This window comes from Aulonocara sp. 'chitande type north' Nkhata Bay, linkage group LG11, assembly GCF_057382095.1.
Source record: "Aulonocara sp. 'chitande type north' Nkhata Bay isolate Kocher_YH1m ecotype deep benthic linkage group LG11, A_spYH_male_GT1.1, whole genome shotgun sequence".
Classification (NCBI taxonomy): domain Eukaryota; kingdom Metazoa; phylum Chordata; class Actinopteri; order Cichliformes; family Cichlidae; genus Aulonocara; species Aulonocara sp. 'chitande type north' Nkhata Bay.
Genome location: NC_141354.1, coordinates 30,491,123 through 30,512,954, shown reverse-complemented (window position 1 = coordinate 30,512,954; position 21,832 = coordinate 30,491,123). Strand labels below are relative to the sequence as shown.

General features: G+C 38.1%; 1 protein-coding gene across 2 annotated transcripts in view; it reads left to right on the top strand.

The window, feature by feature from the left end:
* The first annotated feature begins 5,699 nt into the window (after positions 1 to 5,699).
* jazf1b (JAZF zinc finger 1b) overlaps positions 5,700 to 21,832 on the top strand; it is a 19,918-nt gene continuing 3,785 nt past the window's right edge. Inside the window, exons 1-5 of one of the 2 annotated variants that reach the window (XM_086312037.1) lie at positions 5,799 to 5,929; positions 8,457 to 8,548; positions 18,263 to 18,335; positions 18,984 to 19,180; positions 20,663 to 20,832. In XM_086312037.1, coding sequence (XP_086168163.1) covers positions 8,518 to 8,548; positions 18,263 to 18,335; positions 18,984 to 19,180; positions 20,663 to 20,832 — 471 coding nt within the window. In that variant the 5' untranslated portion in view covers positions 5,799 to 5,929; positions 8,457 to 8,517. Of the gene's footprint in view, positions 5,930 to 8,456; positions 8,549 to 18,262; positions 18,336 to 18,983; positions 19,181 to 20,662; positions 20,833 to 21,832 lie in introns of both variants that reach the window. The other variant, XM_086312036.1, reaches the window with a different exon arrangement.

The window sequence follows — 21,832 nt, the reverse complement described above, 5'->3', positions numbered from 1 at the left end:
TCACCCTGGGTGACGTCACGTGGGATTCCTGAACTTCTAAATCATTGTGGTCCGCTGGTGGGTGGAGCCAGCGGGGGCGGAGTTTGCAAATGCACGCCCAGGGGCATGTATGAACACCGCTGACCCTTGGTGGGTGTGGTCCAAAGCTGGAGCGCCAGTACAGAGCAATGAGTGCAAATAAACGTGCGGTGCTGCAGCTTCTATCTGTCAACTGCGAGAGCGATAAACGGGAAAACCTGCTAAACAGTCCCACGCGTGAAGTATAATCAAGACCCTGCAAACTTTAACCAACAAAACTGAAACTTTATAATAGGAAGCTCCCTACAAGTAAATAAAAATAATTCTACTATTTGCTGATTTCCAGCTCCATATCTTTATTCTTGGACTCAGTAGCTTTGAACATTAGCCACAGCCTCACAGCAAATCCACTGCTGAACCAAGACGTTTTAACTCCTCTTTTAAAAGCTACACTTCCTTTACGCCAGCTTTCTATTGATTGACTCCCCCTTGCAAACAGAAGGCTTGAACATCAGGCTGGGATGACTATATTAGGGCTGTTTCCTCTCACAGGAGCTTTGATTATGGCAGTATTATCTATTTATGTACATGCGAGAAAACAAGGAAACACAACAAAAGTCCCCCTTTAAAAGGAACCAAGCAGAAACTGACCTTTACAATGTACCTTGTGTGCGCTTGTGTGACATGATGAGTGAAGTGTTTTTCATGCAAGAATACAAATTTTCTCAGACTTGTGGTCCTCGGATTTGCTAATTCAAAAATTCAAGTAGAATTTGGGAAAACTCTACCTACAAACCTAAAGAACCTAAAGTAATTATGAAACTGGGAATCTCTTCAAAATAAATTATAATAAACATACATGACCAAGTCTAATGACTCCAGAAACAGGAAAGTTACTTTTTGCCAGAATTACGATTCAGCCTCAGTGACAATCTGCATACTGTATTACTCCCTGACGTTACTGTCAGGGCCTTAGAAACGTGTTTTCGTCAAACTGGCTTCATTTTTTGCTTATGTTTCACAGTGAGACTATAACCTGGCAGGACTCAATGCATCATCAACAGCTTGACTGGCAAATGAACTGAATGTGCAAAACACAGAGTGTTGCCTGTTGCCTTTTCTAAAGTGTGCCTTAGCTACAGCACATAGAAGAGATTTAAACAGCTCTGAAGTATACAAAGCATTTATGTTGGAGCTCTGCACGACCTGCTGGTGCCAACTGGCTGTGATTTCTTGGGCCACAGACACTGGTAGTGAAGCCATCCTCGGTTCCAGGGATTAATGACTCCTCACACATTGAGAAATGTTTACCACTCGCCACTCCACTAGACACACTAAGAGCTCTGTCACTGAAACAATAACGCAGTCTGAAAAGCCCTCATAACTCAGAGCCTCTCCGCCTTTGTCTTTTAACCAGAGCTTTAATCAACATTTATGACATCCTTTTGTCTCTTTATTGCCAATATATTTCCCAACCAATCCAAACATTATGCTCCCAGAGGAGCAGACTATTAAGGTTGGAAAGAGCCGATACAGTTTGGGTCAGTGACCCACACTAAAGTGGACTTGATCTATATTATACTAAACCTTTTATTATTATGCCTTTGTGCAATGCTTCTAGCTAAGATCACCTTGGGAAGATAAGGACCAGTGATGATGCTTTGTTGTAGCAGGTGCAAAAGGTGAAGGAGGCTAATAACAAAAGCGTCTCATAGGTTTTCAATTTTCATCAAAATATAAAGCACTTTAATGAATATTCCACTTTGCAAAGCAGTCAGCTATAGGAAATAGATGTCCAGATTAATGCTGCTCTTCATACCTCAAACAGAGATGACTACGCCCAAAGAGATATTAGTATAAAGCTCTTAGTAACTGTGCAACAACAGAAATCTAAGATATTTAGTTATCTGTTACCGCTCATATAAGCAAATACTTCTCCAAAATTTGGGGTAGAAAAAGCAAAATAGAAAATAGAAATATAAAACTAACAAATGATTGTAGGTCTTTGTCAACTGGTGTTTTCTTGTTTTCACGCACTACTGGTGCATCCTCACCTTACATTTTGGGTTAAAAAAAACTTCTAAAACTCTGATTTTAACCAACAATATATCAAAGCAGTCACTTTAGTCTGTAGATGAGATCATCCATAGTGGTGTGTTTGTTTTAAAATCGCTACGTTTCAATCAGAGGCTTCACCATCGAACTCTTATCACATATTTAAGACCAAGCAAGTCATGACTGTTGTGGCAGAGGGAAAGATGTAAGATAAGACCTAAGCAGCCAAGTCAATTTTACTGGCATCTGAAAGAAGATAGTCTGGGCTTTCCACAGCAGTAGTTATGTTGACAGATTCAAACTTTCTTCAGAAATGTTCTATTTTTTTAAATTACTTAACAGAATAAATTGGTATATAGTCTGAATGTCAAAAATAAATAAATAAATAATGTAGAGTTACTAATTTGTCTGATTTGAAAACATAATCATATCTTTACAAAGCCAGGAAAATATACCAGCCTAGCTGACTATAAATATTGAAAGACATTGCTTCTGAACTGGTGGGAATGTCATTCCAAGTGTTTGCTGTTCAGTGGTTAAAGATCAGGAACTACTGTGTGGTGAGGGAAACCTCAGGACATACTGAATATCACAGTGTTGACACTCTGACAATGTCAAGGTCTGTGGGTTGTAAAAGAAAAAAAGTAGATATATTTGTGTTACTTGAAAAATGAGAATGTTCAGTAATTCACTGCATTGCAAAACAACAATACAGTAATAAAAAATTCAATACTGGTTTATGGGGATGTTTTGCAATTAAACTTCAAAATAAGGATAGAAAACCCTTTACTCTACAGGCAGTTGTTTAACCAGTAAATTTACTTTTGTGCACTGCAACATCTGAGTTACTCAAATTTCAGCATTCAGATTAATCATTGAAATACTGAAATGAAGCTAGTGGTTTGAAACTGTCAAGACTCAGTAATTTCTGTCTTGGTATGTCAACTATCTCTGCTGAGCTTTCTAATGGCCCTGGGAGTCTTGTCCAACAAAATATATACTCTGGAGGGTCCTCAGTAGATAACCTTAGTGGCTTTTTCTCGCTCAAACACTTGACCCTATAACATTTACATTAGGTGGACGATAAATGGTGGTGCCTGAGTGAAAGCTATGGAGATTTGTAATTGTGTAGGATAATCTTTTTGCACAGCACTTGCGAGAACGTTTATCAGTCTAATGATATATGAACTTGTCTTCTGTGTTACTTAAAGGGGATTATTAATAACATTTTTAACAATAACAATTTTTAAATGTTATATGGCGAGGCTAACAATAACACTATCATAACACCTTTAGATTACATTACAACACTGCATGGATAATATGTTGTGAGTGGTATTTCCATTGTGTTAGTCATCCCTATATGATTTATATTGGCTTGCGGGACCCGCGGTCCTATTACAAATCACTTAAATAAACACACTGATGATTTGAGTTAGAAATAAAGTCCCTAGGGAGCTGTTTTCACTTTCAGCTGTTTGAAATAAGTCTCCACTCCATGCAAAAATGAAGCCAGAAGGACTGAGGTGCCCTTTCTTTACTGTAGAGTGTAGGAGTGAGGAAATTATCTTATTGGTTGACTCAAACTTGCTGGGCAGTTCCCAGAGAACAGAAGGGTTTGGTCACTTATGAGCAGCTATTAAACGTGACTTTGCCTGCATGTGTTTCCACAGTGAGGTTGAACAGTCTATTCAGTACATCCTAAGCCCAAAGAATCCCAAACATATCTATTACCTCATCTCTAAACTTAAGAGTAATGATTAGGTGAAGCCTTACCCATCAAGCAAAAACTTCAATAAATAACAGAGGATAAGCCATGCCAGGATTTTTAAAAGAAACCCATCAGTTTCCTCAAACAAGAAGCTGTGAGTGATGTAATGCTTTCATAGTAATATCCCACAGTGTTCTCATGCATAACTGGAAAAGAAAAAAGTTTTACCATCACTGGTCTGAAATTTGGATGAGCCCAGTTATGACCCATTACACATTCATCAGGCACAGACTCAAAGATACCACACAGTCCATGGATGCAAAAAAAGTAACTAAAGAATTCTTCCACTCACTTTTTTGCCTCTTTAAAAAGGAACATTTGTTGCATATTGTCACATATACATTGTAGAGACCCGTGTTTCTCTCTTACAAGTTGTTGCATCAGTCACTCTGTTCTCCTGAAAACAGTCAGATGGGGGGGGGGGGGGGGGGGGGGGGGGAAGAAAACCAGCTCCAGATTAGATTAATGACAAGGCACAAAATGTTTCAGATCTGTTACTCTGACAAGTAATTTAATTAAATGTAGCGTACACATGCTGTAGTTATTCAGAACCTGTGCACATTTTCAAATTGATTTTATGCATTAATGAACGATGAAAAATGGCAGCATGCACTTAATTCCAGCCTGTCTCTACCTCAGACTACCTCAGAAAATAAAATCACTTTGCAGAACAAGGCATGTGAAGTGCTGTTGATAGTAGGAAAAAAAACATATAAAAATAAAATCCTTAGGAAGGATGAAACCTCTTGTAGGACTATACTGTTGGCTGAGTTAGAGATAGTCCTGGGAGACCTTTAATCCACTGAACATGACTTACCTTTATTCACTGGCCAATACTGCCGCTCTGTGGCCATTAGATGCTCTTAAGCTACTTGTTGCTCCAAAGTGGAATTCACAGCACGACTTATTAATTACCCACATTTACTACAAAATATATGCACATAATTGCAAATGTAACAAGCATCAGTCAGTTCTAGAATACGATTCCGGTGAAGGCAGACACTTAGTTTGTTGAAGTGACGCACATCCTACCTGGCACTTAATTAAAGGTAATTTGAAAACTGAAAGAAAAGGTATACAAATAAGTCAATATAAGGAAAAATATTTGCAGTGACGATGTCTATTAATTAGTCAAGCCAAGTGTGCAAACTCCATGCGTTAAATTAGGCAAACTGTTCAAAAAGCAACTTCCTATAAAGCATTACAAGAACTATATAGCCAACTACCGTACTACACAGTTTCTAGGAATGCAGTTTGTTTGTGTGTGTGTGTGTGTGTGTGTGTGTGTGTGTGTGTGTGTGTGTGTGTGTGTGTGTGTGTGTGTGTGTGTGAAAATCGCACTTTTGTTATTAGATAATTGTCATTTAACGTTTACTCATCTGCTGTTTTACTTGATAATTCAAATTTGACCAACAGTTCACGTAATTATAAACAAACTTTTAATTTTTTAAATAAGTGATTAATGTAGCTAGACAGACCAAAAGATGACGTTTCGAAATGTATATTTAGGCTCTTGGCATAACAATGGCAACAACATTGTGTATTTTTATTTAAAATAATCAAAATTATATTTTAAAAAAATGATTACGTCTTTTAAAAGGAATACGAAAATTTTATAAACTTCAAGATGAGGTCTATTTCAATTCTCATTTAATATCCTGTACGACCCTAAACTCTAACAATATATCCTAGTTTGCCAAAAGTTTAATTTTCATCTAATATATTGCCATCCCTTCACTGCAGGCGTGCCATAAGGACTCACTTCAGATACGAACTGTATAACTAGAGGCAATTTAGAAAAATTGTTTGGCTTTTTTAATGAAAGTCAAACAGCCTCACTTCCGGTGTCATTAAGTGTCTCCAGCTGGTTTGACGCAGCTGAGAGAAGTCAGCGAGCTCCAGCTGTTTCCACCGCTGTCCGCCCCGCTGTTTCCCCGCCGCTTGCCCTCATTTCTAATGCTGCAGCGACCATGACAGGCATCGCCGCTGCTTCCTTCTTTTCCAACGCTTGCAGGTTCGGGGGCTGCGGACTTCACTTCGACTCGCTGTCCGAGCTCATCGTCCACATCGAGGATAACCACATCGGTAAGAACTGATAAGTACCGAGCCCCAGCCTGCAATGGCCATGGCCCCGGTTTGCAGCTTAGCATACGTGGCTAATTAGCAACCTAGCAAGTTACTTCCTGCGTCCTGACAACCCTGTTGCTAGGTGTGGCGGCAGTTGATGTTACCCCTCTTCTTTTCTCTTTCAAAGCTGTGTCACTGTGTTATTTTACTGCTGCAACATCGAAGAAACACAAACTTGAAGTTACTATATGCGCCCGGGTCGCGCGTGCAATTAGTTAATGCAGCGCCAGGCCCGCGCGCGTAGCTGGAAACGTCGTGAGTCAACTTAGAGTCAGCAGCTTGTTTCAGTCCGCCTGACAACGTAGTTAACTGGGCTATATAAAAATATACATTGCATATCATTTCGCCAGCTGACATAGGAAAAAAAATACTACGTCTGGGTATTGGCCCTTCAAAAGAGAACAATAGTATGAAAAACACACACACACACACTCGTGGAAATATATTATCTAACCAATATTGTTCAACAATTCAGATATTATCCAAACTACCAGCGTTTTTATTATCTGTCTTAGTTCAAAGCACCTTGGAGTTATCTATTATTTAATGTGTGTGGGGTTTTTTTGTTTGCTTGTTTGTTTGTTTGTTTTTACAAGTTGTATTCTTTGTTTTGTAGATATACAATGCCCCAAATCTAAAATTTGGGGAAATTGGCTGGAAACTGAGAACTGTATTGCTTGGTAAATTTCCATAATTTGGCTTAATACGACAAGTGCAAGAAAAAGTTAGAAAACCGGTGTTATTCTACAATGTCCAAATCTAAACCTATGCTATTCCACATGGGTGTTTGTCTACTGCAGGCTAGCAACACAGATGCTGCCTCCCACCCCAAAAGATTATCATTTAATGGCGCCTCCTCTAGTTCATGCTGGGAAAGACAATAATAGCCACTGCCTGTGGGTGGAGATTGGGAAGCAATTATAGATGGGGCTGTGGAAATATTTATTTTATTAGCCTGTTCATCATTTTTTTTTTCTGATTGCTGTTTTATAGCCTCTCGGGGAGTTTATCTAAATGAGTTCGGCTGGCACATAGTTAATCTTAATATAAGTTGCTTTTGTTAATGAATTGAAATTAACTGATTACATTTTTTTCTGCAGAGGGATACTTCATTAGTTATCTTAAGTTAGTGCAGTGTAATGCATTTGAATTTAAGTAGGTAAAGATTGTAAACCAATTTAAATGAACCTCTATATGCAAATGAAGTGAAAAAAAATCCCTCTTTTAGAATAAAAGGGAAACAACTATAGACTGAATATGCAGCTATGGTCTAAAGTTTACATACACTCATCATGAACATGAGTTCTGAGTGATTTCTTTAATCTGTTCTTTTTCAGGGTGGAACGCTTGTGCAGTCTGCATATCTAATAATTTTACAAAATAAGAATTGGGTGCACAAGTTTGAATTTATGTTGGATTTTCTCAAATCCACACAGGTTCAAATATATCCATACACTTGACTAATATTTGGTTAAATTTCACTTAGCAGGTTACACCTCAACCAGATGCTTTTAGTTGCCATCAACAAGCTTTTGGCATAATTCTGGTTGAATATTTGGCCACTCTTCCTGGCAGAATTTATAGAGTTCAGTTACATTGATTGGGACCCAGCTAAGCACAGTCTCCAAATATTCAGTTTGGTTGAGGTTGGGACTTTCCAGAAGTTTAATGTTAGCCTCCTTTTTCCATTTCAAAACCATGTTTTGATGTGTGTTTGGGATCACTGTCATGTTGGAAAACCCAGTTTTGTCCAAGTTTCACCCGTCTAGCTGTTGATGTGTGGTGGAGGTGAAGGTGAAAAACTTGAAGGTACTCTTCTTGCTTCATTATTCCATTGACTTTGTGCAACATACCTGGCAGCGAAACAGCCCCAAAACATGATGCTACCATCACCATGCTTGACAGTTTTCTTAGGTTTGAAAGCCTCACCCTTTACTCCTATAAACACATCATGAAAACATACCTCAAGTAAAGTACTTTGTTAGTGTACTTAAGTACAATTTTCAGGTATCTCTACTTTGCTTGAGTAGTTTTTTTCTGAAAACATTTTACTTTTACTCCCCACAATTTTTAAACAAATATCTGCACTTTCTTCTTACATTTTCATAACAGGCTTGTTACTTTTGCTTTAACACATTTGGGGGGAGTTATTGTTTTGTCACTGCGAGCCTGCATTTATTAATCATCAGAGGATGTGACATAAAAAGAGATGACATGTGCCATAGTCAAAGGTTAAACATGGGACAGTGGTTTCTTTGTTTGTTTTTTGCCACAACATCGAATTACTGCAGGTGTCCATAAGTTGAGGTACTTCGGCATCTAGCTAGTGCTACAGAAGGGGAGCGAGCATAAAGGGAGTTACTTTTTTTTAACTGTCAGGTCATTTCTATCAGCTCAGCAAACATCAGCAAACACACAAACTGTTTTTGTGCAGTTTGTCTCACAGTGTGTTGCTAGCTAAAGGTCCAGCTTCTGTATTTCACAGGGAGAGAAAAGGAAGAGAGCTAACTTCACTCAGAGATGGAGAAAGATAAGAAAGACAGGACATGAGAGGAAGAAGAGAGGTTAGATTTAAAGGTAAGGACTGCTCAGTGGGATTTGATAAACTGGAAAAGTCCTAATGTTTTTAAATCAGATATTGGGTCTGTACATCTGACATTATGTTTTTTTTCATATTGTGAAATTTGCTGCTAAACAAACTGAGCTAGACCATCAACATCAAGTGAAGCAGAGATGAATTTGAAGTTAAGCTGATGATGCTTAGATTCATTCGCTGAATTCTACCCTTATATCGACTTTATACTGACTAATATAAAGACAGCATAAACAGTGTAGTGTCAGCTGTGAAACATCTGCTGACTTCTTGTTAAATTCAGTTGTGTAAATCCATAGTGGGCAGCAGGTCAGCTGATCACAGCATGTACACTAAGAAAATCTACTGGAGCTTTCAATAGAAATTATTGTGTTACCCTCTACAATGTAGGCAACAGAAATCAGATTTATTTTTTTTACGTCCCTTCTTTTTCTTCAGGTTCAAGCTGAGCATAATTACAATTAAAAAATTCGGTTATCTTTGCACAAAACCAGAAACATCCTCCAAAGAATTATTTTTTTGCTTTCTTATTTTGAGTCTCTACTTTTTGACTTTTACCTGAGTAAAGAAATTGAATCAGTACTTCAACTTTTACTGGAGTATTTTTTAACAGTAGTGTTTGTACTTCTACTGAAGTACAGAATGTCTGTAACTTTGCAACTCTGTATGAAGTTGTTTGAAATTATGATGGGCAGTTGTTTAGAAATGGCTCCAAGAGACCTTCCCGACTTGTGTAACCCTACAACGCTGAGTTCAATGGACTTTCCCATTGCTCAGATTATTGCTTAATCAGTGAGTGGTGTCAAACTAATCATTTTTACATTGTTAAAGAGAAACTGCCAGTTGTCAATCACAATCACTAACGAGAAGTTATTAAGCATCAGTCTTGATGAGCGTATCCAGATTTCTGACCTCAACTGTAAATTCTGTAGCTACTGGATCCAAAAAGTGAACCAAATGCAGTAGTTCATGGCCTCCATGCCTATGGCCTCCATGCCTATGGCCTCCATGCGTATATACCCTAAGTCAGGGGTCCCCAATCTCAGTCCACGAGGGCCGGTGTCCCTGCAGGTTTTAGATGTGTCCTTGATCCATCACAGCTGATTTAAATGGATAAATTACCTTCTCAACATGTCTTGAAGTTCTCCAGAGGCCTGGCAATGAGCTAATCATGTGATTCAGGTGTGTTGACCCAGGGTGAGATCTAAAACCTGCAGGGACACCGGCCCTCGTGGACTGAGATTGGGGACCCCTGCCCTCGTGGACTGAGATTGGGGACCCCTGCCCTAAGTAAACATTTTCCTAATTAGTTTTTGATCTCAGTCACTAGTTTCACATCTTATCTAATACAATATGACACTCATTTTGTAAACTATGGTCCCCATTAAAATCAAAAAGGAGGACAAAGCATAGAAATTCCACCCTATGAAGAGTGCCCTGTGGTTTTTCATTTCGATCTAATCCTTGCTTGTCACGTTTTTATATTAAAATGTTATGAGTACTGCATTTTTTTTGATAAGTGCTAAGGCATTTATGTCTTTTTAACAAAGGCTAGTCAAGAAAGTGAATTCCAATCCTCACGATTTGAACGTGTGATCGTCAAACTGTGGGGAACTACATCTGTTCCCTAATGTAATATTTCAGACTCTTGCTATTGAAGCTGACAGGGCTCAGCTGTCTCTGTTGTTCTTGTTTGTTGCCTGACTGGCTTTAATACCCTCCGCTCTCTGACTATGTGCTGTGCATGTGTCCAAGGTGTTAGCCTTAGAGAAAAAAGTCTTCCAAATGACTTATTGGGGAATAATGAAGCAATTAGTTGGCTCAAAGTGGAAAAACTTTGCTGCCCCCCTCCTTTGTCTGCTGGCCTGTGCTCACTCTGAGAAGTGAGAAATCTTGCGCGTTGTGCCAAGTGCCTGTGAAGCATAATTACAGAGCGAGTGCTTGATTTGGCATGTCTTCCTCCTCATCTGGTGGCCTGCTGCTTAAAGAACATTCTCCATTATAATTAGGCGCCTGGAAAACAAGAACACATTCTTGTCCACTGCTAGCCAGCCTGCTGGTTGGGTGTGTGAACAAAAGATGGCGCTCCTTTGCTGTTGGTTGCTGTCTTTTTAGATGGGTATTATAGGCCAGAAGTTAGTCAGTTCATTTTAACAACTCTACATATTTTTCACATTCTAGCCTGATCGAAGAGTCTAGCTAGGGTCATTTATCAAGAGAATATTGAAACTTATTGCTTTTTTGTTAGCTGCAATGAAAATATAGATTATCAGCACAGATGAAGTATAAACTCAAGGTAGTGGGGTTATTTTTTTTATTTTTTTTTAACCCCATTGTGAATTAAACTATATTTTGAGTTTTAAGTTAATAATGAGAGTCAGGCTGTCCTCTTGGGCCTTTGTGAGCAAAATCGGCACATGCTAATCAGGACGAGGAAAGTTTGAATTCTGACTGTAATGCATGCTGGCTTAAGCCTGAAAGAGCTCCTGTGAACTTGATATTCTTGTGTGGTATAAAAACTGTACCCACCTATTCGCTGAAATGTTTACTTTCTCACTGAGCAACCAGGCCACTGTAGACCAAAAGAAAATGGCGATCGTGTTATTTAAACCTTTTAGTGTGTGCGTATGTGTTGCTGGGTAGATGGCCTGTAGTGTCCATACACGATAACAATGAGTCTGCTTGTTGCCAGTCCTCACTGGAGGCTCGTTTGGTAGATTTTGCTCTGCACCCTCATAATCTGCGCGGAAGTAATAAATTTGGGAAACAGCAACTAGTTCCCTGATCTGTGCACCTGGTGAGCCTAATTACATTTCCCCAACCCCCGACACTGCTGCTTCTGTTCCTGTGCGGTGACTGCAACATACTTCATAAAAAGGTTTCACACAGGAGATAATGTACAGCCTATGTTGACATTACACAACATGCGTAGTCAACGTGATATTTTTGCTGGAGTCTATTATTTTAGTGATTTTATCTGTAACACCCAAGTTTGACCTAAAGTTGTTTCCTGGTTACTTGTCGCACATTGCTTTGCTATGCACAGGACTTCTTTAGCCTTCCGAATACACAAGTTTATAAACGAAACAGCTGCAAAGTTAAATTCAGACTCAAATTTAAAAATAATTATTCCTGGCACACCGTGCTGGAATGGTTTATTTATTATTAGAGTAACAGAAAATCAATCTGAAGTCATTTTTTTTAAAAAAAACTAAAAATATTAGTTATTTTTAACGATTTGTTGCTTTGCCGTGTTTTACTGTAAGCTCAGTATTTTTGGGATTGGGACTGTTTGTCAGAAAACATTAAGAAACTCATATTTTTTATTATTTGATACACCAGGGAAATAATTAATTCATTAAGAATGTATTCTCCAGATGGATCAAAATTAGTAAATGGCCATAAGAAATAATTATTGTATGTTTTGGTATGTGTTTGTGAAAACACATCTTTGTGAAAGCACATGAGGTTCTGTCTGAATTAAACACATCGATAATGGATTATTTTAACCCTGCCATGTTTTTTCAGTAAGCCACAAAGGCAGCTTGTACACATGGGGATTGACTCTGTTTCATTTCCTCCTTCGAGGTCACATTGTAATGAATTACCTGTGCCACCACTCCTGGTAATGTTCCCTGCTGCTCAGAGCCACCATAAACATGTCACCATAATGCTCACCACTCTGCTCTACCCTGCAGTGCATTTGGCCATGAGGGTGGAGAGCTAGACACTGGTGGAAATGAGAGAGGTGTGTGTGTGTGTGTGTGTGTGTGTGTGTGTGTGTGTGTGTGTGTGTGTGTGTGTGTGTGTGCGCGCTTGTCGTGAAGGGTGTTAGGGGAGAATAGCAGGCGTTACTTCCCCTTGCCCCAGGAAGGTTTGTTGTGTGATAGTCTCTAGGTTTCCTTTCACAGAATGTCTTAGTGGTCCAGAGATACACTGAAACCACTAATTCAGTCAGGATTCACTCTCATACACAAGTGTCACATAAATTAATTAAGTGGTTTATACCAAAATGTAAATGATTGTGCATCATCATGTCAAGGCTAGACCTCTTAATTGAAATACTTTAAAGTCTTAAGAAATGCTTAAAAAAACTGCCAAGACAAACTCCTAGATGAAAGTTCAGTGCTCTTTTGGAAAAGAGTTTAGGTCCAATAAATGTTTGTTTTTTGTTTTTTTGTTTTTTTTAAATAACATTACTACAAAAATTAACAGCGTTTGTCATTGTATCCAGATTTTTTTTTCTTGCATGTTGCTAAATGAAAACTTTTCTTTGTGAACTGTGTGTTGTTTGTGGGGGGAAAAGGGAATTTGCTGAAAACCACAACTTGTGTGGGAAGTTTTGGATTGCAGAGCAGAAAGTGGTTTAAACTAATACATATTTTGATAAAATGTCAGTGGAAATCAGAAATCAAATTACATATTAAATGTTTTAAGTCTGATTTGTCTTTCTTTCCCACTTGACCATGAAGGAGCTTGTGCTTCTTTGCCTCTAGAAGTAGCGATGGTGAATAAATCCCCTTTTTTTTTGTTTCCCAGAAGGCTTCTAATAACTGGCCACCAAAGTGGACCACCTGTGTAGTCTGATTAGAGGGGTTCCCATCTCTATTTGAGGCGCCTTCGTCCTGGTGCTTGACTGCTGGTGGCCCCAAAAGAATAGCGGAGGCTGTGGGGAGCTGGCCCCTGCTGGCCTCCTCTCTGGTCCTACCTGAGGTGTGTGTGATTTACAGCGTGCAGGGACAGACCGATCCACTGCTGCATGAGCAGACCGCCATTCCTTTGCTTGAAACTCATTAGGGATTTTAGTAGGGATTTCTTGTGCACTCTCTCACAGACACATGCCATTACCCACAGCTCAGAAAAGTCCCTACAGTAGTATATGCACAGTCCTGTGCTTTTGGCATGGGAATAGTGTTGTAATGAATGTGTCTTTCCTACTCTATGTTTCCATGACTTTGGCTGGAGAGTAAAGAGAGGTGTGCTATCCTTCTCACTGGGGATAAATCCACTGTTAATGAAACACTTGCTTACGACTGAGGCCTTGAAAGAAACCTTCTGCCTTAGGTGCTGAGATTTGACCTGCTCTATCTATCATAACACTCTGCCACAATTTACTAGATATTTGGCTGTACAAACTAACTGTTCAAAGCTCTTTGCCTTCTGACGCCTATGGTGACTTTAAATTAAGACTGACTGACTGATGCCTTGTTGATTATATTTTTTTATATTTATATTGCTTAAATGTGGTTTGGGTTTCACTGATAAAAAATTTAGAGCGTTGTGTGAGGTGTCCATGTCTTTATGAGCAATTGTGTCTGCATAATTTAAATCTCTCTCATTTGGATTTTTTTCTACATTTAGCTTAACCTATATTTCTCTTATACATCAAAAGTCTGATGTATTAGGTGGAACTTCTAATCAGTGTGTTTGAACAAAAGTTAGAATATGACCAGTCTGCAAACATGTGGTACCAGCATCCACTACTGAAAAGTGGTGATGTGTGGTATTCAACTCCAGCCTTGCAGTTTTATAAATAGCAGGTATATTTAGAAGACAAAATAAATAGTCACCTAAAAGGGAAAGAGAGCCCCTAAACCTAACAAGTTCTTCTTTGACCCTCTAGGTCTTTCTGTCCAGGAGAATTGTATTCGAACTCGGGGAAATCACTAAACAAAGAAAGATGCAAACAGGAGTAAAATCCCAAGGCAGTGGAAGCAATAAATGAGCATGACTCAAGATTTTTATTACAGCATGAAAAAGGTGTTGCTTACTCCTTTAACCAAGAACTTTAATTGCATCTTTACCATGTGTTTCATATCAATGCCTTAGTATTTTTTTTATTATATCAAATAGAAATTGGCAATTATCAGTATGATTAGCATTATTTTTTTTGTTACTCAATACACATAGCTTGTTAAAGCAGCACTTTAGTATTTGTGCCTTACAAAACCATAATTTAAAATTCAGTGTTGGAAATGGCCTTAGGTGTAAGTGTTTAAGTGTAAGTGTACAAATAAGCACATAGGCAAAATGAGTAATAGTTTTAACCACATGGGGGTAGCAGTCTTTCACAGAGTTGGACATGGAGGTTTAGTTGGTAAGTGGTAGAAACTGTTGTTTTATGGGGCATCTTCTCTTTGCCCACATGGACAGCAGTGGGAAGAGTGTTTGAAGTCAGCCCTGCTTCACCTCAGGGTGTGGAGATTGGCTATTGTTGTACATTTAGCACCACTGAGCAAGATGAATGTCTGGAGCACAGCATGGGAAAACACAGTATGTGTCAAGTGTGGTCATGTGTAAGCAATGTGGCGTCTGCAGAGCAGCTTTTTTAAAAACTGCAATGGAAATTTAAAACAGAAGGCTCCTGAGCAGTCTTGTTCTATATTTTATATAAAACAGTGTTGTAGAACAGAACAAAATTTTAACCATTAGAGAAAAAATATTCACAGCCGCCCCACAGATGTGCCATTAAGTATAGCCACTTTCAAAACTGCTAACATTTATTTAGTCTGTCTTCAATTTTTTGTTTTTCTGAGTTAACTTCAATAATGTGTTCCTCTAAACCATCGAAATGCCTTTAGACCCCTCAATTCTACTCAAAAACGTATACCATTAATTAATGCTCCAGTTTTAAATATGATGAATAAATAAACCTTTACTTAAAAGCCCTTTTTTTGATTCAGCTGTCTTAGCTATATAGGCCAATTTCTTACCTTCTCTTTTTATTTCTAAAATTTTTGAAGAAGTAGTCAAATGATTACTTGCAAAGAAATGTTTTGTTTTTTTTCTTTTTGAAGATTTTAAGTCAGGATTTAGAGTGCGTCATAGCACAGAAATGGAAATAGTGAATGTTACAAATGATCTTCTTACTGCCTCTGACAGTGGGTTCATCTCTGTTATTGTCTGGTTATATTTGAGGTGCAGTGTTTGATCCTGTTGACCACAAAATCTTACTACAGAGATTAGAACACAAAATTGTTATTTAAAAAAACAACAATGCAGTGGTTTAAATTATATCTGACAGATTTTAATTTGTGCAGGGTAATAGGGAGTCCTCACACAGGTTAGTCATGGAGTTCCACAGGGTTCTTTGCTGGGACCAATACTTTTTACATTGTCCATGCTTTCCTTAGACAATACTATTAGAAAACACTGCATATATTTTCATCGCTATGCAGGTGATACCTAGCTTTAATTATCTATGAAGCCAGATGATACAAATTTAGTTAAACTATAGCTTTAATGACATAAAGGCCTGGATTAGCTCTAATTTCCTGCTTTTAAATTCAGAAAAAGCTTAAGTTTGTGTACCTGGTCCTACAAATCTTCGAAATTTGGTGTGTAACCAGATATTTACTTTAAATGGGATTGCTTTGACCTCCAGTACTGTGAGAAATATTTAATGATTACATTAAACAAAAATGTAGGACAGCCTCCATTCATTTGTGCAATATTACTGATGCTTCATTTATTCATGAATGTAACACTTCTAGGCTACACTGTTGTAATTTATTATTAGGCCCCTTTACTATGTAGCCATATCCCAGTTGTGATTTGGGAGATAAACAGCCTCATTAATTTTCAGATTAGGCTTAAAACTTTGCTTTTTGATAAAGCATATAGTTGGGTGGTGGATCAGGTGACCCTAAGCCATCCCTTGGCTATGATCCAATGGATTCGGGCTGCTTGGGGGCTTCCAGTGATACATGTATGAGTGGTTTGTTTTTTTTCTTCACTGTTTTAACTCCCTGTGTATTTATACATCACTGCATTTAATTACCAGTAACTATTAAACTCTGGTTCTTTCTCCCATTCTTGTCTTGTCTCTTTTTGCTCTGGGTTTTCATGTCTAAATTTGGTTCTGTCTGAGGTTTTTCCTTCCCGCTGTTTCCAAGTGCTTACTCCTGGGGTTGTGCGATTGTTCGGGTTTCTTTCTAATATTGTAGGATCTTTACCTTACAATATAGAGCACCTTGATTGTTGTTGTGATTTGGTGCTGTATAGATAAAACTGAATTGACAGTCTAGACATTGTTTTGTTTTTTTCTAGCGTTAAGCAGATATGACATGAACTTTGTAGACGTCTTTCAAAGGACACGAGAAGCTGGTTTAGAAGCTAACATCAGCTTATGGATCTTCTCCAGCATCAGTTTTCTTGATAATCATTACATCATCTTTAAAACAATAATGATGTGCATTGCACAATACCTTGCTTTTGAGTAGTTCTACAAAATATTTTCAGAGCTGAGCCCACATCCTTTTCTTGACAACACATCCTATCGAATTCTTCCACACAAATGAATACCTGGAACTCTTGATCAAAGCGCACTGCCAAGGTGCACACTGACTAACCTTTTGCAAGACCCTTAATTTATTCATATATGTGTTAGTATGACACAGAGTAGATTACAGATGACTTACAGAGCCGTTTGTCATGTTAACGTTATCTGGTGCCAAAGTTTTGAAAAGGATACTTCTCTAAATCTAAAGCCCTCCATATTTACTAGCTGCTCTATTTTTTCCTTTTCATTTTTGTTGCCAAAACTCTTCCTGATTATATTTCCACTGTGTCAACATGCACAATAAAGCTGGCTTCTAAAAACACCCCTTTAAAAATCACTAAAGTCAGCATAAGTTCCCACATAGCCGCACCTTTCCTCTGTGCCTGCCTGTCTGGGTAGAAAAAGTACTTTGCCACAAACATGGAACACAACAGTGCATCCAACACAGCCTGGCATATCACTGAAAATAATTGAGATAGTTTTGAGGTTGTTGGGGTTTTTTGTTTTGTTTTGGGTTTGTTTGTTTGTTTGTTTTTGGTTGAGAGGCTAGTTCTAGGTGGATAATGCATACTTTTGTGTGCTTCATCCTCCCTGTGACACCAAGACTGCATTGGAGGGAGAACTGGCTATCCTTATTTAGGTCAAAAACACCATTCTGCCTTATGGTGCATTGACACAAATTCATTTTTGTTTTAAAATGTGAAATGTTTATTACTTTAGAGCTGTACTGGGTTGGTCGTATGAATCACAAAAGCTCATATGAAGCTTGATGAGGCTAGCCTCGCATGTAATTGGTGATTCGTTCTTCTTGTATTCTGACGAGAGATAATGTAGTGCTCTGATGCGGTCTTCTCTCTGGAATACCTACCTATGTTTTTGTCACCATGATCATACAGCAGCTGTTCTGTAAAATGATGTAATGGATTACATTTAAAACAGCTTAAAGATGTCTTTAGTTTTTGACTGTATAGCTTAAAACGTTTTCTATTGTATTTAGTTTATGCATTGGGTATAGGTATGAATATTTGAATGTAGTTTGTTTGCTGTAATACTTCTGAAGTTATTATATGGCAACTTGCTTTATGTAATTTCATATAATAGTTATTATATAACCAGATATATTATCTATTAGTTATACATATTTTATTTTCATTCTTTTTTTTTTCTTTTTTCTTTTTTTTGTTATATGAAACTGTTTGGAGTGTAGGGACCCTGAAAAGTAATTAAGGACCAAATTGTATAAGTAATTAAATTCAGTTCAACAGTTGTCTTAGGGTAATAAATGGATAACAAAAAATAAAATAACTTTGGCATGAAAATATGACAAACTTTAATGTAAAATTGAAGAATTGTGCCATTGTTCACTGGTATATTTTGTGGCTAAATTTCTGCCTTTATGTCTATCTTGTCTTCCCAGATACAGACCCATGTCTCCTGGAGAAGCAGGAGCAGCAGCAGCCAACATATGTTGCTCTTAGCTATATCAACAGGTAAAGAAACAAGTTTCCTTTTGAAATAACCCCACTGAAGGTTAACTTAGTAATGCAGTAACTCACTTTTCAGTAAAGTGACTTTAATTTACTAAAATCTGACAAAATCATAAGATGAATATTATTAGTGGTTTGCCTGAAAAGATTTAACTAGAAAAGTTTGTGCTGTACTCCTTTGAGGTTCTACCAACAATCTAAAAAACGTCATCTGGTGGATTGCTTAAATGAATTGCTACAGTATTTGGCAGTTGGGTGTTTTATTGCACTGCGTTCATCCTGGTTGTCTTTGATATGCTGCTTGTGCAGTCGTTTTAAGAGCCTTATGCAGCAAACCATTGTACAAGAAGGTCTGCCTCTGTCTCCCTGCTCACACAAACACATCTTGATGTGGCTATCACCTAATTTGTTAATTCCACATTTGCTTTAACAGTGTCTATATTAACATTTTGGTTTTATGGTGCACATTTGCTGACGACTTTACTGTCAATCATAAAGCCCAAAGGGAAATGCAGCCACTGATTTTTTTTTTTCTTAAGCAGTACCAAACCTACAGTACACTAGATTGTAGTCTGAATGAGATGATGCTCTTTTTTTTTTCCATCCAAAAAGTTTGCAAACCCTTACAAGTTTTATACCTCACAACGCCAGGTTCATGACAGATGCTGCAAGGCGAGAACACGAGGCCCTGAAGAAGAAGGTGCAGCCCAAGTTGTCTCTGTCTCTTACAGGCAATCTGTCACGTAGCAATGTTTCCACACCACCCCGCCACACCAGTGGAAACCTCACCCCTCCAGTCACCCCACCCATCACCCCTTCTTCTTCTTTCCGTAGCAGCACACCTACAGGTAACCATAATCAACACACTAGTTCATCTAATTAGGTTTCCAGGATAGGATGTGTATTTCCAGATGCTTAACATTCATGTATTTTTCTAACTGAAGCTACAGTTAAATGATTGGTTACTAAAGTTTGTCATTCCTGGTGTTGATCCTTGTGCTGAGTCTTTATTATAAGGAAATCTAATAGTTTACTGTTAACACCTAATATTTATTATATGTATCTCTCTGTTTAATATCCATGTTAAAGCCAAAGTTTCTGTTTTTAGTATCATCTAAATGAATTATCCTGTAAGTAAATCAGCTAAAAAACACAGGTTGAATAACAAAAAATATTTTTCTGTGATTGACAGTTTTTGTTTTTGTTGAATTAAGTTATCCACATGCAACACTACCAAGAACAAACCTCACACAGTCTGTGGGCTTTGTCTTTTTGCTACATCCTGCTGAAAGAACTATTCTACTAAAAGAAGTCCTTTCAGGATCGGGAAGTCCCACGATCAGAGAGTTTTGCTGACTTTGATCAATTCCCTGGGAGAAATGTTCCCTGACTCGGGCTGAGTTGGTGCTGGTAATTCCAGTCTCCAGTGTGGCCTCTGCAGCAGTCTTCCTCATTGAGCTTAATTACAAGCAAGCAGCCACTTTGAGTCTGTTTAGTTTGTATTTGCCTGTTCAGGCACTATAGCTGCAGTGTTTTATTGCCTCGGCTGTCACTATATAAAAAAATCTTTCATGTGTCTGGTGTTGACATGAAAAGTGACCACATGGTGTCTGTGTTCATCTTTTCTTTCCATGCCCTCATAAATGCATAATCTATTCTTTAGATTAATTATATGATTGAATTATTACATGTTTTTTAAATACCATTAAAAATTAAAAGGACAAACATCATAATAGATCATGATGGATTTTTTATTTTTTTATTTATTTTTTTTGGGGGGGGGGGGGGAACAGTGAGAAAGTTCTGGAGCTTGCTGGGCCTGACTTGACATCCATAAAGAAGCTCGCTGTAAGGCTGCAAAAAATCAGGGACAGCCCTTAAAGTCCAGCTAATTAGGTTTCTTTATTTAGCTTTATAAATAACAGGACCCCCCTTTTATTTTTTTTGCAGCGTTTTCCCACGTACTTCTGTCTTCTTTTTGTGAAGTATGCATTTTTCTGGAATGGCATCTTTAATGAATTAATAAAACAATAGCAGCGTGTTGACCTAAGACCTCAATGAAATGCCTAAATTCTTTCCCACAATTTGCATATTTCAGTCTTTCCAAAAACTTGCAACAAATGAAGTCAAGATTGTGGGAATGCTATCCTTGAACACATGCTGTGAAGGGTCCACGTTGGTCAGGCTGAAAGCTCAGAGGCCAGGGTTTCATCGTCATAGAAAATATGCATAAAACAAAGCTTCTTGGAAGCAGGTTTGTGTAATATAATCCTGGTGAAGATGCCCTCAGGCGTTTGCTATTTGACTTTAAATCTTTCACCCTCTAACAGGAAGTGAGTGTGACGAAGAGGATGTAGAGTTTGAGGAGTCTGACAGTGATGAGTCATGGACCACAGAAAGCGCCATCAGCTCCGAGTCCATCCTCAGTTCCATGTACATGAACGGAGGAGATGAAAAGCCTTTTGCATGCCCAGTTCCAGGATGTAAAAAGAGATATAAGGTAAGTTTAATTCGTGGTCTCTTAAATCTTATTAGGATGCCTGTTGTAAACATAATAAAACGGTGTGAAATATCTTTATCATGACCAGAGAGACCAAATGAAAACCGGACATATTTGCATTGTATTAAGTGTGAGAGATGTGATTTTATTTACTTTCAAAATAAATCCAGCCGATTCCCTGCTGTTGACAATGGAAAATTGGTTCTTAGTTGAGCATTACAACAACAGAAATGCATACATCTAGTCCACTTCAGAGATGTGGAGTTTTTATAGCATTTTCCATCCACATCTGGTGTATGTGGTTGGAATAAATTATGTGCAGCCTGAGAAAATTGCATTGCTGACGTGAATGACAGGGTTATAGGCGATGACTTAGTCTGAGGTAGCAGGCAGCCTTAGGCATCTGTTTAGCAGTAAAACAAGATAGATTTGAAACAAGAAAACATCTTGTCCTACATTCAGATGTTGACTGGTAAATATCATAGATATACCCAAGTCTGTGAATTCCTTTAATGCTACACTATAGACTACCCTACCCTAACCCTACACTATATACACTATATTTTAGATCAATCATAATATCCCTTGCCTTTTTCATTTTGGTATGACCATGATTTTAAAATACCGGTCTCTAAGAATGAAGATGGGTATATAACTATATCTGTAGGTGCGTATAATTTTCAGAATTTGTGATTTTTGCGGGGCAGGAAGGACTGTGATGGAGGCCACAGTTCTGGGAAACAATCTGTTCCTCAGCCTTCAGACCTTTGGATAAAAGGAAACAAAGGTTTAGAGCCAAGCCAGCTAATTTCTGCAGCGATGTTCTGAAATCTGACCTTCTAACAATTCTGACAATTGGAACCTAATATAACTATACTTTTATGCTCATACTTTTGGACTGGCTAATCAGACGCACATGCGTATAGTTTTATGTGTCAATATTCTTTTCTCCAAGCAGTGCACACCAGAATTTAAAAATCAATAGCTCTCCTCCTCCAGC